The sequence below is a fragment of the Mugil cephalus genome, chromosome 14, assembly GCF_022458985.1.
Source record: "Mugil cephalus isolate CIBA_MC_2020 chromosome 14, CIBA_Mcephalus_1.1, whole genome shotgun sequence".
Taxonomy (NCBI): domain Eukaryota; kingdom Metazoa; phylum Chordata; class Actinopteri; order Mugiliformes; family Mugilidae; genus Mugil; species Mugil cephalus.
Genome location: NC_061783.1, coordinates 5,893,443 through 5,907,122, shown reverse-complemented (window position 1 = coordinate 5,907,122; position 13,680 = coordinate 5,893,443). Strand labels below are relative to the sequence as shown.

Genomic DNA, 13,680 nt, shown 5'->3' with positions numbered 1-13,680 from the left:
CATGAGTTAACTTGTTTGGCAAATTGCCAGCAGTGATGTGAGCATCTGTTGTATTAATGAGTGTCTCCACTCCAACGTTCACTATTGCCAAAAGTATTGACTCACCTGCCTTTGCACGCATATGAACTTAAGCGACACCCCATTCTTAATCCATAGGGTTTAATGTGATGTCAGTCCACCCTTTGCAGCTATAACAGCTTCAACGTTTCTGGGAAGGCTTTCCACGAGGTTTAGGAGCGTGTTTGTGGGAATTTTTGACCATTCTTGCAGAAGCTCATTTGTTGATGTTGGACCAGAAGGTCTGGCCCACAGTCTTCATCTAATTCATCCTAAAGGTCTATCAGGTTGAGGTCAGGCCCTCTCATCCATGTCTTTATGGACCTTGCTTTGTTGCACTGGTGCACAGTCATGTTGGAACAGGAAGGGGTTCAACCCCAACAAGTTCCTACAGAGTTGGGAGCACGGAATTGTCCAAAATCTCTTGGTATGCTGAAGCATTCAGAGTTTCTTTCTCTGGAACTAAGGGTCCAAGCCCACGCGACAAGGACAACAAGGACGAGGAAACACCATGCGATCCATGCCGCTGTTGCTATGCAACAGGCCAAACAACCACATCACCCCGGACACCGTTTTGCTAATTCTATAAATTTCTTGATTACACTGTTTATTTTATTTTTTGCTAGATAATACTCAGTTTTTATTTTACTTTAATTTAATCTCATTTTATTTCATCTGTATTGTGGTTTTTATGAGTGTTTACTTTTTATGTGCAATGGCGCTACGGTGACAAAGTAATTTCCCCTGTGGATCATTGTCTAAGTCTAGTCCTCCACCAAACTTTACACCTGGCACGATGAAGTCAGAGTCCAGTGCCCAGTGGTGGAGTCCCGCGGTGTTGTGCTTTACACCACTGCATCCTGCGCTTTGCATTTAACTTGGTGATGTTTGGTTTGGATGCAGCTGCTCGTTCATGGGAACCCATTCCATGAAGGTCTCTACGCACTGTTCTTGAGCTAATCTGAAGGCCACATGACGTTTGGAGGTCTGTAGTGATTGACTCTGTAGAAAGTTGGTGACATCTGTGCACTATGAGCCTCAACATCCACTGACCCTGCTCTGTCATTTTACACGGCCTGACATTTCAATTACTTCCACTGTCAGTTGACTGTGGAATATTTAGTAGAGAGGAAATTTCACAACTAGACCTGTTGCACAGGTGGCATCCTGTCACAGTACCACACTGGAAATCGCTCAGTGATTTCCAGTGTGGTACTGTGACAGTACTGTGACACTGATGCATTCTTTCACAAATATTTGTAGAAGCAGACTTTATGCCTATGTGCTTGATTTTATACACCAGTGGCCACAGAGGTGACTAGAACACCTGAATTCGGGTATCTGGATGGGTGAGCGAATACTTGTGGCAATATAGTGTATTAGCCCCGCATAATAGCAATTATTATGTGGACCAGGTGCTTGTTTATTCACAGACCAACACTGACTTTTTCCCCCTCCTGTTGATTACCTACCCCTTTCTGCAAACGCTCAGCTACAATCCACGCACGAGTTGGCTTCTCCTTTTCGGTCAGACTCGTCCTCCTGCAGCATGTGAAGGAGTAATAAGGCAGGAGGAGGAGGGTGGAGAGAGCACAGGAGTGCACCCCCCTCCCCCTCCCGCCTTGTCAACTATAATTAACTCTGCCACTGTTGCTCCACTTTGCTGATTTTGCAACGCAGTCGGGGAGTGAAACCACAGCAAAGCAGCATCTCCGGCTCAGAACAAGGCAGACGCAGCTGCTGCTGCGAGGAGGCCCACCGCTAAAAGGTTAGTTTGACCTGCGGTTCACACCGTTTTCAACACGCGTCGCGCGGCTGCCATCCCGTCCACGCCCCACCTGTTCGCAGACCCTTCGGTCGGCTCGCTCGGCCACTCGACGTGCATCGAGTGCTCCTCCCGTTTGGGATGTGAGCTCCGCGATGCCGACGGGAGGGAACGCTGGGAGGGCGCGGGGAGCCGTAAATCAGTTGTCTTTTTCAAAAAAACACGGTCGTTAAGGTTCTGCACACTTTGCAGGAAAAGGACAGGAGCTCATGCTCACAAATTAGCATCACAAAGACGCCTAATATATAGTATATTACTAGTGCAACAAAATGACGTTTGTGTGCACTTTTACTAACTCATGAGCACGAGTCTAAAATCTTGTTCGCGCAAGAGCAGCAGTTTTACAAAGTATGGATATTTGGAATAACGTGTGCACATTGACACATATCACATTTTTATCCTTTTTGTACCCAAGACACGGTCATAAAGTGTAAAACCTGGTATCAGTTTACGTGAACAGCATAGCCAAGACACTGGAACGAGTGACGTTTTGCTCACCAGGTATTATCTCATGCCATGTCCGCGGTGTCTTGTTCAAACGTAGGTGAAATTTTTAAACTTGCGTGCACTTTACGAGCGCACGTGCGCAAGTTATCAGGTGTTTGCACAAGATAATGGAGTTATCAAAAAAGCTTGTTTGCGCAAGATACTTCCAACGTACGAGAGAGGGTTCCACCAGCAGTAGGACCGCACGCACGGAGACCTCTTTATACTTTTATTTGCACGTGCAAAACATTGTTAAATGCCGCCCCAACTTGGGTAAACTTGTAACAACACGCACAAGTGATCAAGAGCCTTGTACTGCTGTGTGCTTGGATAAACGCGTGCGCGAAAGATATTTAGCCAGATCACTTCACGTGCAGGTGCGTGCTTCTTTTTTTTTTTTTTTTTTTTTCACCCCTCATAAAGCCTCATTTCTGGTTTGCACAGGATAACCCCTGCTCATATTTTGTGCACAACTCTTGTGTGCCAAACGTGCACACACGAGATTACGTCACATTTCATAGAGATATCTGCCATGAGCTCGCCAACGTTGTAGCGCATATTGGTTTGGCATATTGAAAAACAGAGGCAAATCACTTTGCGTTCAAAAAAATCCACATGTTGTCAGAACAGATGTCTCGTTACTGCGTCATCTTCGGTGCAACTCAGTTCAAAAATACCATGTGTTAGGACCGGGGACTCACAGAAGTATTGATTACCAAATAACTCCCAATATGCAGTGATATGTGACTGTGCGAGAGGAGCCGAGGGGGTGTTTTGACCTGAGTGAAGGTCTCGGTGACTGGCAGCCTTACATTTGTTGTGAAATAAAAGGAGGACTCTCTGCCCCTTGAAGCACGGCCCACTGGTGTCTACCCACAACATGGAAATGCAACACCATTCCACAGAGAGCAGGACCCGAAACCCTTCACTCTGGGTTTCCCCGTTGTTCGTTGCGTTAACATTCCTGGGGGCTGATTTAACATCCAGAGCGCTCCGACGCTAACCTGCAACAGGTTAAAGTCGCCCCGGTCGGTAATGCCTTCCAGAGCCTCCCGATGCCACGCGCTTCATCAGAAACACATTGCGAAGCGGCGCGAGGAACGTGAACTCTGCCTCGTGGAACCCCTGAATTCGGATGTGGTTGTCGAGCACGTTGTGTGACCTAGTTCTGATTGAGTGTAACCCCGTGCATTTCAAATATTATTCAGGAAGCCGGGCCGAGTATCGCGAAAGGTCTGAAAGCTTAAGCAGCGCTGCACGACAGTGTTTCCTGCGCTGCACGCCAGAGGATGCGGAGTAATTTTTTTTTTTTTCTTTTCTTTTTTTCTTTTTTTGTTTTTTTCAATGGAGCCGTCTTCTGCCAGAAATGCACATCGGTCTGAGCGCAGTGAGAACACGATCATTTGTCAACTCAGCAGAAGCAGATAACGGTCGTCCGGTTCCACAAATTGAGGCACCTCTCTCTCAAGCGCTGTTTTCTTTAAACCAAACCAAAGAACATGCGTCTGGTAACGCACCATTTGGATTTCATTTCAGGGCGACAGGATAGTCCCACAACCAACCAGAGCCAAAGCCCACACGGATGATTTTCGATTGGCCCAGCAGAGCCACTTTGGACCAGCCTCCAAAAGTCCTGTGGGAGGTGGGGGGGTAATTAGGTAGATGGAGCTTGGTGTGGAAACATGTGGGTGGGGATGACGTCTTCGTAGCCTACCTTGATGATTCATTTTTTTATTGAAAACAAACACTAACACAGTAACCCCCCTCTTCTTTCAGTAGAAAGACGTGATGCTGATCTGGTTTGTCTTTAATTATTACCCTCTGCTGTTAGACATAATAAGCAGCAGCGAACGGTGCCTGTTTTTTGTTTTTGCCCCGGGTTTCACTTCTCAGTCTGCACATCTCGAGCAAAACAGTGCAGGTTGTTGGTGTGGAACTAAAAAAGTACACCTACACCTATGGACGTGCGTTAGTCAGGGCAGAAGAAGCACCTCCACCCCCTTTCCCCAGGAACGAGCCTGTGTTTTGCATACACGGATAGAAACGACACAGGTAAGCGTCAGTAAATCAGAGCGCTCTGTGTGGTCTTTGTGAACATTACGTTACCTCCACGCGAGGAGGCAAAAACAACTGAGGCCCCCCGACGCACAGAAAGGAAGCACAGCATCACACTGTTGCATGAATTAAAAAAAATATATAAAAATCTGTGTTCACGTAAGGCTGGACAATATATCGTGAGCAGAGAACGTCAAATATTTCTGACCTAAACGACGAGTAACCTTTCACTGCCTAATCATTCTGCTCTCTGCGGTGAGCCTCCGACAGCTCATTTCTAACAGGAAGTGGTCAACGAGACGAGCCTCTGCGAGTGAACGCACACACACACACGCGCTGGAATAGCACACACAGTCACATTAAAACACCAGACTGAGACGGACCCGTCACATTACAGCCAGTGTTTAATTGAGTATTGGATGAGTATGTATTCTCACAAGGCATTAAATGTACAGCAAACTAACCACTATCGTCATAAATGAGGATGGGCTCACTCCATGCCACAGAAATAATACCGTGAATACACGTCCACCGCGAGGACGCGTATCCTGATGCCATGCACTAATATTGACCATGAGCGGGGGGAAAAAAAGAAAGAGAAAAAACAAAAAAAACAGTGAAAGGAAACTAAATGCACTCACTCAATATGAACATTTTTTACATCACATGAAACGGGAATAATACACTCAAACTTTTAGATAAAGAAGATGTTATAAACAATGCAATAACGATAAGAACAACAACATCGACAAGAACAGTAACAGTATTAAAGCTTTTCATGACCATATCAACATTCAGTGTATTGGAAAATACAATCCCAATAGACTCTTTGTATAAAAAAGAAGCTTTTCAAGTCAGCATGGAACAAATAACAGTTCGTATCTCGAGGGGGTGGGGTGGGGGCAAAGGGTGGATGACTGGGGGCGGGTGTGCTTCAATAGATTCCAGAGGAGGGGGAAGTGTTGGACGTGTGTGTGTCGCTGTGTGTGTGTGTGTGTGTGTTGTGGGGAGTGTGTGTGTTTATTAGGTGGGGCGGGGGGCGCTGTGGGGCCGGAGCCGGTCTATGTAGCGTAACGCTTGGTCCACTGTTTGGCTATCCTGTCGTGCTCGGCTCTGTTGGTCAGGTACTGTGTGGCGATGCTTCCAACTAGAGGGTCAGCTGTAACACAAGAACATAAATAAATAAATAAATAAATAAATAAAAGCCTCGGTGAGACTTGGTACAACAAACATTAAGCTAATAACCTTGTGCCGAACGTCACCTGTGGAGCGGAGCTGTTCATATTGTGGGTGTATTGATGTAAAACTCAATCAACATGCGGTGACTTTTGTTATTAATCTTCTACACAGCTTCACACAGGCCGTCATGGTAACAGCAGCAGTAATGGACTTTATTTGTAGAACATTTTGAACATTATAGACAGACCGTGTGATATAAAACATAAGGTATAAAAACATCTGAATATCAACTCCCTCGCCACCAACTTCAAGGCCGGTGACATGAAATGATTGCACTGAAAACCTTGAGAAACTCGAGCTGCAAATGATAAACGAGCCAAAAGGTAACAGGTAAATGCCAAGGCCGGCTTCAAATCTTTAGGTGCACCTGCAGAAGTAACAACGCAAAAAATTGCGTACAGACTTTTCGGAGCAACTGCACGCCCCAGTTTATGTGTCAAAAACATGTGACCCACATGACCAGAAAATATGCACATGATTTGCAGCACTTATTACAGTGTTTGACAACCGTAGACACTTCTGAGATTACCAGAATTTATCAAAATATTACTTATCAACTAAATGATGTTGAGTTGCGTTCCGCACACAGAGCTGACTACTGGATCCCAAGCCTGGTATGTCTGTTATTGATTTGTTATCTTAAACTTAGCTGGCTCAGTCTGCTGTTAACCATCCTCCATTGGACCCACATACGGCTCCATTGGCTGCCTGAGTATTTTTTTTGTAGGATGGGGGAGCGAGTCTCAGATCTTTTTGGAGTTGGACACCACTTTGGAATTTGTATATTTTCTGTGATAAATGTTAATTTTGGACGCTTCTTTCTACTCAAATATCCAGAAGACATTCAGTTCCGTTGTGAGACCAAAGAGATTCCTTAATGTTGGCCACGTTAGGAAAGCTCCACAGTGTATGAATAGGATGTGACAGTCAGTCATATAGCTTTTCACGGTAGATGTGTACTGCAGGCAATGTTCACTCTCTGAACTCGGGCTCAAACACACTCAAGTATGGTATGGAGTAGGAAGTTCCCTTAAACTGGTAAAACGTAATGTAAGTGACTTTGCATCCAAAATTTGTCTCAACACCACAAGTCTTCATGACATGATCCACACGCAACGACTGTTGTGCTACTGCGCCTCAAGTGATGTCGATGTTTATTTGCCTACAGAGCACAAATCTGTGATGGGATCACTGAGGATCAAACTATGAAGCCTGAACGACCCCCGAGTCACTTCAGATGATGGTTTTATGTCACATAGGTTGCCATTAGGATCCAAATGATGATTCACTTTTCTCCCTTTTCTCTTTCTACATTTTAAATACTGTCAGATGCATGATGGTATTTACATGTACATATATGTATATGTATTTTATGTACATATACTGTTAGTAATACATTGTACTCAAAATTGTTCACCTTTAAGACAGCATATTGCACAGCCAGTCCTTCCGACACGGCCCTTGGGCTGTGGTCTTTACGGCTCTTACTATGACCTTACTGTGTAACGTGTTAATAAAGGAAGTGATTTGAAAATGATTGAATGTCACTTGCGCACTCTATCTCGTCTGGCAGAGGGTAAACGCTCAGAGTGGAGGACACGGGATGGGTCAGCCAGTACTCTCTGCTAGTTTAAATCAACTGATGGAACTGGTTTTCTTCTCTATGACCTTCATGGCCGTCTGAACAAGACAGGCTTTTTTTCCCGTAAGACTTTCAGTATCAATGCAAATCTTAACCTTGGTTGATTATACGAAATATACGGAAAAAAGAAAAATTCAGACATTTCCAAGGAAGTGTGCGCGCTCAGTCTACTGAATACACAATTGACTACAGTATCTTACAAATCAAAAATCATTCAGCTGTGTCAAAAGGTGCCTGGTCGGGTAACTGGGCTCATGTCAAGGCAAAAACCATGGCTACCTCAGTGGGAGAGGCCAGGACCAGTGTGGTCAAATGGCATGTTGAAGCAAAAAGACGAACACAGCTGGATGTAGTTACCTTCAACAAATCTAAGAAGGAGGCAAGTGCAGACTAAAGGAATGGGAGATGAGCTTTGCTTTGTTGGATATGTTTGAGGAAGGAAAAGGATTCGGAGTAAATTACTTCAACAAACTTTATCCCACGACTCTAACAGAGGTGGAGCTAAAAGATGACATGAACCCTCGAGGTGGCACTACAGTGTAAAGTCTTTGGCGCTAACGACATTAAACTGGTGATCCATCTGTTACATTTTAATGTTATTCTCTAAACACTTCATCTCCGGATGCAAAGCACTGAGGGATTTACCAAAAGTGTTTGAATATACCCAGTGTGGAGCGAGAACATCCACAACAATTTTTACAGAGATCTGTCCCTGAGCTTTTAGAGATACTGGACCACACGACCACACTAACGCGTAGCTGACATTTCTTCAGGGAAGTGTGAAATCAGCATCAACCTTCAAAATCCACATCTGCGCGAGCGATGTTTTATTTATTAGGACGTCGAACGCACCAACACAAACAGCGGCGCGGCGCTGTCCGACATCCAATTACCCGCAGAATGTATCGCGGGGTGAAAGTGGCGGAGGAACCGGCCGGTTCTCCAGCCGAACCACCTCGGCTCATCAGAATGCATAGAAATTTTATGACAATCAGTGAAAACCACAGAAAAGTCATAAGTCAAACAGACGGAAGGCCATCACTCCTGCGGTCTTGACGTCGGGCTTGTATCGCGTGACGTACGGCGCCCCTGACACTTTTATCGACGGCGGAGTGAAACGTACGTGCCGCTGTAAATCGGAGGCGGCGGTGGCGGGCTCCGTCGGAGGTTTCGTGTCGTCCTGTCTGTGGATACACAGCACGCCTCTGGCATCTATGGCTCCACTATTGATCGTGCCCCCGGTCAATTTCTCAGGGAGGGGACGGAGAGAAACTAATTCCTTGAGACGTACACATCCTCTGCCCGGCTTCGGAGCGTTTCCTGCGGGGGCTCAGCCTGCTGACAGAGCAGTGTGATTTCTGGATGAATGGACCCTTACACATTATGGCGTTCTGGCGCTAAACAGGAAGGGTCTGACCTCATATTTCAACACGAAGATGGCTGTTTTTTTTTTTTTTTCTTGATTTCAATCCAAATACACAAGTGGAAGCTCCGGTCAAATTTGGACAGAAAGATAGGAAGTCCTCTTGGAAGTGATTACTGGAGGAAAATTAAATATTCTGCAATCAGTCACACACTTGATTTATTTGCTTTGCCCATTTCCACGGCAGTGTTGTGGCCGCACGGGGTTACGCAAATGTTTTCTTTTATGTAACTCACCCAAATTTGAAAAATGATCGCGCATTTCTCCCTTCTTTTGTGCTCATTTTCAGCGGCGGACTTCTCCAGCCACTCTCAGATTTGGTTATTCTGACAACAAAATTGCTTTTGATTGTAGAGGTGCTGGACACTACTTGGTAGATACTATTTTATTTCATGTGCACCCCATCATTTTCCACGGAGACAGGAGGCTATTTGCTGTGGTCACCCAGCATACAGTGAGTTTAGTCGATGCTTAGCAGTATGCTGCGAGGGATCTGAACAAATCTTTGACGATAAAAGTATTTGACAATTACGAGACAATGAATCAGGCTTGTTGAATTATGTAAAGTAAAACATGTAGGAAACAATTGGAACCGTAGCTAGATCTCTACAGTTTACAGGAACAGTGATGATTTACTTAAATAAAACTGCATGAAATATACTGCTTGGAAAAACGATCATGTCACTTCTTCATTGAAGCCCAGCTGGTTATTCTGAAATGAATAATGTCATTATTTACTTCCACTCAGCTTCTGTGGAGACAGAAAATAAGTGAAACACAATGAATTACAGTTGTTTGTTCTCTCTGGATCCAAAGAGGATCCCTACGCTGTCCCAAAGCATTACAGCATTATCTGCTGCAGTCTAATAACTGACTCATGGGTATAAATCTAATACTCTCAACCTGATTATCATTTGAATGTGTTAACTCTTGAGGCTCCACCATTAACTGCAAAATCAGATAGGTGCTATCATTTCTTGATCATTGTGATCAATCAGGTTTCTCTTTCAGTTAAACTTTCATATGCAAAATGTTAACAATTCAATCCAGGTAACATAGAAGTTTGGAAGTGAGAGCTCCTGGATTTCAAGCGATTACGTTGTAAATGTTAGATGTGCAAAAGTAGCCTCTGCCTGTCCAAATGCATCACATACTTATTTATATCCCAGCCTGGGCGGTAACCAAACATGACTAACCAACTTTAGGGAAGTAATTGTGATTCCACAAAGACAACAACAGTCTTTGTCTGACTGGCTATGTGGTTACCAGAGGTACACTAAAAAAAACATTCACAAGTTATTAAAAAAGATTATGGTTTTATTGTATCCGTAAGATAAGGGCTCTAGGAGCCATAATACAGTCATATCTGAGTGTATTCTGTGTTGTTGGAAGGTGTGGCTACGGACAGAATCCCGTCCCTCGCAGGGTCAGGTGTCTTGTAAGGAACAGTTGTTGTCCGCTGAAGTGGCATTTGGCTGCAGGAGTTTTTGCCAGCTTGTATAAATTGCGGTTTGCAATTATGTGTTTGAGTTCTACGGTTCCGAGTCACCGAATGCAAAGTTTTGTCTCGTCTTATGTTTATTCACCAGAAGGATCAGGGACCCCAATTACAGTTCCCGCATTGGTAACACTTCAGCAGCTCAAAGAGTTGGCTTAGCTTCTATAAGCACCTTTCTTTATTTGTTAAACATATTCATCCTTTCTCATTAAGAATCCGCTATCCTTCTATTAATTTATTTTTTCTTAATACTGTCATTATCTTGAGAGGCTGCACTGTTGAATGTGATCATTCAGCAAGTAGGAATGTGTGGGCTGGATGTTTCAGCTGCTTTGAGCGGGTGCACGAAATGGGAAAGGAAATCACTGCGGGATGAGTGAATAATCGCAATAAAAAATATTGTGCTATATGGATTAGTCAGAGGGTAAATTTGGAATTCTGTCCATTTTTGAAACACTGTGAAGCCACTTCATTGGCTGCACAGAAGGAAAGCAGGAGCTGCAATATCTGAGGGCATAGAAGCCTGCAGCATTTTGTATCTGTAGCCTTACTATAAGGCAGGGCACCCCTAAAGTATTATGTACTGAAGTAAAAAAAAAAAAAAAAAGGGCACTGTTACTATAAAAAACTGTCTGGACATCAGCAGAGACCAGATCAAACCCAGACACCAGCAACAAAAATCCCTGATCCCTATGACTTTGTTAAAAAATTTAAGATGACTTTTTTTTTCCCACAGAGGTTAAGCCCAGAGCAGAGTGTGAGAAATGCCTCAGGAAGGACACGGGCCTTAGATACTAGCTCTGACATCACGCGTGGCTTCGGCGCGACGAGCCGCCGGGACGCCCCAGGTAGAAATGCGCTCATGGGACGGTAATGCAGGGATCAGCGTGGCGTGACCGGCAGGGCCAGCAGCCCTGGGAGGCTTGATTAACTGTCATTCCATCCTCTTCCCCCGCTTTAATGAGCTTCATGCCGATGATCTCCGCCTTCATGGGAAAGAGAATCTTCAGACGGAGGGTGGCGCAGAGATATTTTTAGGTTATCCAGATCGAGGGCCCACATTCAGCACTTGAGGCGGGGTTTAAAAAAAAAAAAAAAAAAAAAATTGGTGAGAACTGTCGTGAGCGGACTGATTTTGATGAGGCAAGAAGCAGAAAGAAGAAGGAAAAGTGCGTGGGTAAAAGGGGAGGGGGGGTGTTATCGTTTTTGTCTTCTTCTTTTTGGCAGGGACTCTGTGTCTCAAATCTCTTTTGTATCGTACTTTAAAGAAATCGACTCGTTTCGCCAGCATTCGAGGAGGAGGAGGAGGAGGAGGAGAGGAAAAGCCACCCTCGGTTTTGCCCGTGGAAGGAGAATCTTCACTGCTACGTTTATCAAAGAGCAATCCCTGCAGAGAGGACACAAGCTCTCATCAAAAGTCCTCACAATCCGCACCATCGCTTCCCAGCCCCCTCCTCCTCCCTCTCTCCCTTTTCTGTAACCATCTCATTCTCCACTATTCACATCTAAAATCACCTGTCAGTCTCCTGCCCTCTACCTACCTTTCAAGCTCTGGCACATGGCTGCCAGTTCCCTCACTCCGAACATCATTGTGCTGCTGTTGGACAGATTATAACGGCCGCTTTTACCACCTCTGCTTGCTCAATTTAACACCTTAAGCCAACAGATATTAAACGCACTGGTAGCGATGGTCCGGTGGAACTAGGTTTAACTAGTCAATAAAAAGCAGACTGGATTCGCTGTTCTTCCAGCGGAGGTCTTCGCGGGCCGTAATGGCTCTAATTAGCTTTAGAAACGTTGACGTCTTCGTTTAGCGAACGCTGTCAGCTGTTTACAGGATTGCGTTTAGCCAGCCAGCGCTGGTTAAATATTGATTGAATGGCAGTGAAGGGAGCCGGAGAGCCCAGGAGGATGAATGCAAATAGTATGAGTGAGTTACGGTCGTTTTTTTTTTTTTTTTTTTCCTCCTCGCATCTAATGACTTTACATTTGTCTCGGAGCATTATCATCATTATTTTTATCACGCTGCCGTTTGTTTCTCTCTGTGTTGAGGCCTGTTCACACATTCCCATCACATTTTGCATCTGGTCTGATTATCTCCTGGTTTATTCAGGTCGGGTACGGCTGTGCTCGGGTGTCTCAGTTTTGAAATTGAATACATGTCAGGTTCGGAGTGGCTTTCCGTGGGTCCTTATCGTATCAGGTCCGAAACTTTGGTATGTGCGCCATACAATATGCATGCACGCCGATTGGTAGGCTGCCTGTCACTCGCGTGCAAATCTACGAATGTCTTTCAAGTGACTCAGGAGCGTGAAAATGTGTGTTATCATCACCATATTGAAAATATCTTGCACCCCGCTCCTCCTTTATGATCACCTGCTTTTCATTCTGCCTTTCAGCGCGGAAAATGTAAACAGCTATCAGCATGCTGTTTGAAGCCGCTCCTTCTAAGCACGACTCGGACATCAGGCCGACCTTTTTTTCAACAAATCTATGCCATGATATTGTAAAAAATGAAAAAAAAAAAAAAAAAAAAAAGGAAAGCATGTGTTCAAGACTCAAAGGACACGTGTCACATGAATTAGCTGTAATGTCTTGTTCTGGATGAGGTATTCCAGATTAACCACCTACTGTTACTGCCTTTTGTTTAGCACATTGCATCTGTATGACCAACGTTTAACAGCTTTTCAACCATAACACATATTTATACGGATTATTAGTCCTCTTTTTCTGTGTCTTCTATGTGACATATCATGATATTTGCATCATCAAATATATTAGATCAACCGATATATCGGAGCGACTGATATATCGGGCCGAAATTTCCATTATTATTATTTATGTTTTATTGGTATCAGAATAAGCCGGTACGCGGATGCGTCCACTGAAACATACATATATTTTTTCCCCCCTGGAAAGATTCACAGACAGAAGCATGCAGAGGCAGCCCTGTGCTGCTGGATACGCTGTAGAACCGTGCAGCCCATACATTGCCCCTCCCCCGCTAGCAGAGTGCCTGCAACTGGAAGCTGTAATACTTTGTATGAATAAGAACATTAAATATTCTTTGAGTTTAATAAATGTTCATGTTTTTGGTTAAATTGAGACTTTTAACATGTGTTATTGTGTCATTTTTACCATGTAAATCGTCAGTAAAAAATCCATATCAGTCGATCTCTAACTGTTATAAATAACAGTAGTGGTGGCGGTCATGTTGTAGCGTGAAATGAGACATAATAGATGATTAAATAATATGAGTGCACAGATGTACGGTGACATGATATGGTACACAGAAGATAAAGAGGTGTCTGCACTGCTCTCCCCTCAGTGACGGAAAGGTACCAGTTCACAATTTTGAACACTATAACATTCCCGTTTTGTTGCAGTTATAATGGAATAAAAACGCCATTTAACAAAGACGCCTTTCTGGGTGCTCCAAGGCCGTGAAGCATGCG

General features: G+C 44.3%; 1 protein-coding gene across 1 annotated transcript in view; it reads right to left on the bottom strand.

Moving 5' to 3' along the window:
• Positions 1 to 4,809: 4,809 nt before the first annotated feature.
• LOC125020251 (ubiquitin-conjugating enzyme E2 E2-like) overlaps positions 4,810 to 13,680 on the bottom strand; it is a 60,991-nt gene continuing 52,120 nt past the window's right edge. Inside the window, exon 6 of the mRNA XM_047605591.1 lies at positions 4,810 to 5,582. Coding sequence (XP_047461547.1) covers positions 5,485 to 5,582 — 98 coding nt within the window. The 3' untranslated portion in view covers positions 4,810 to 5,484. The remainder of the gene's footprint in view (positions 5,583 to 13,680) is intronic.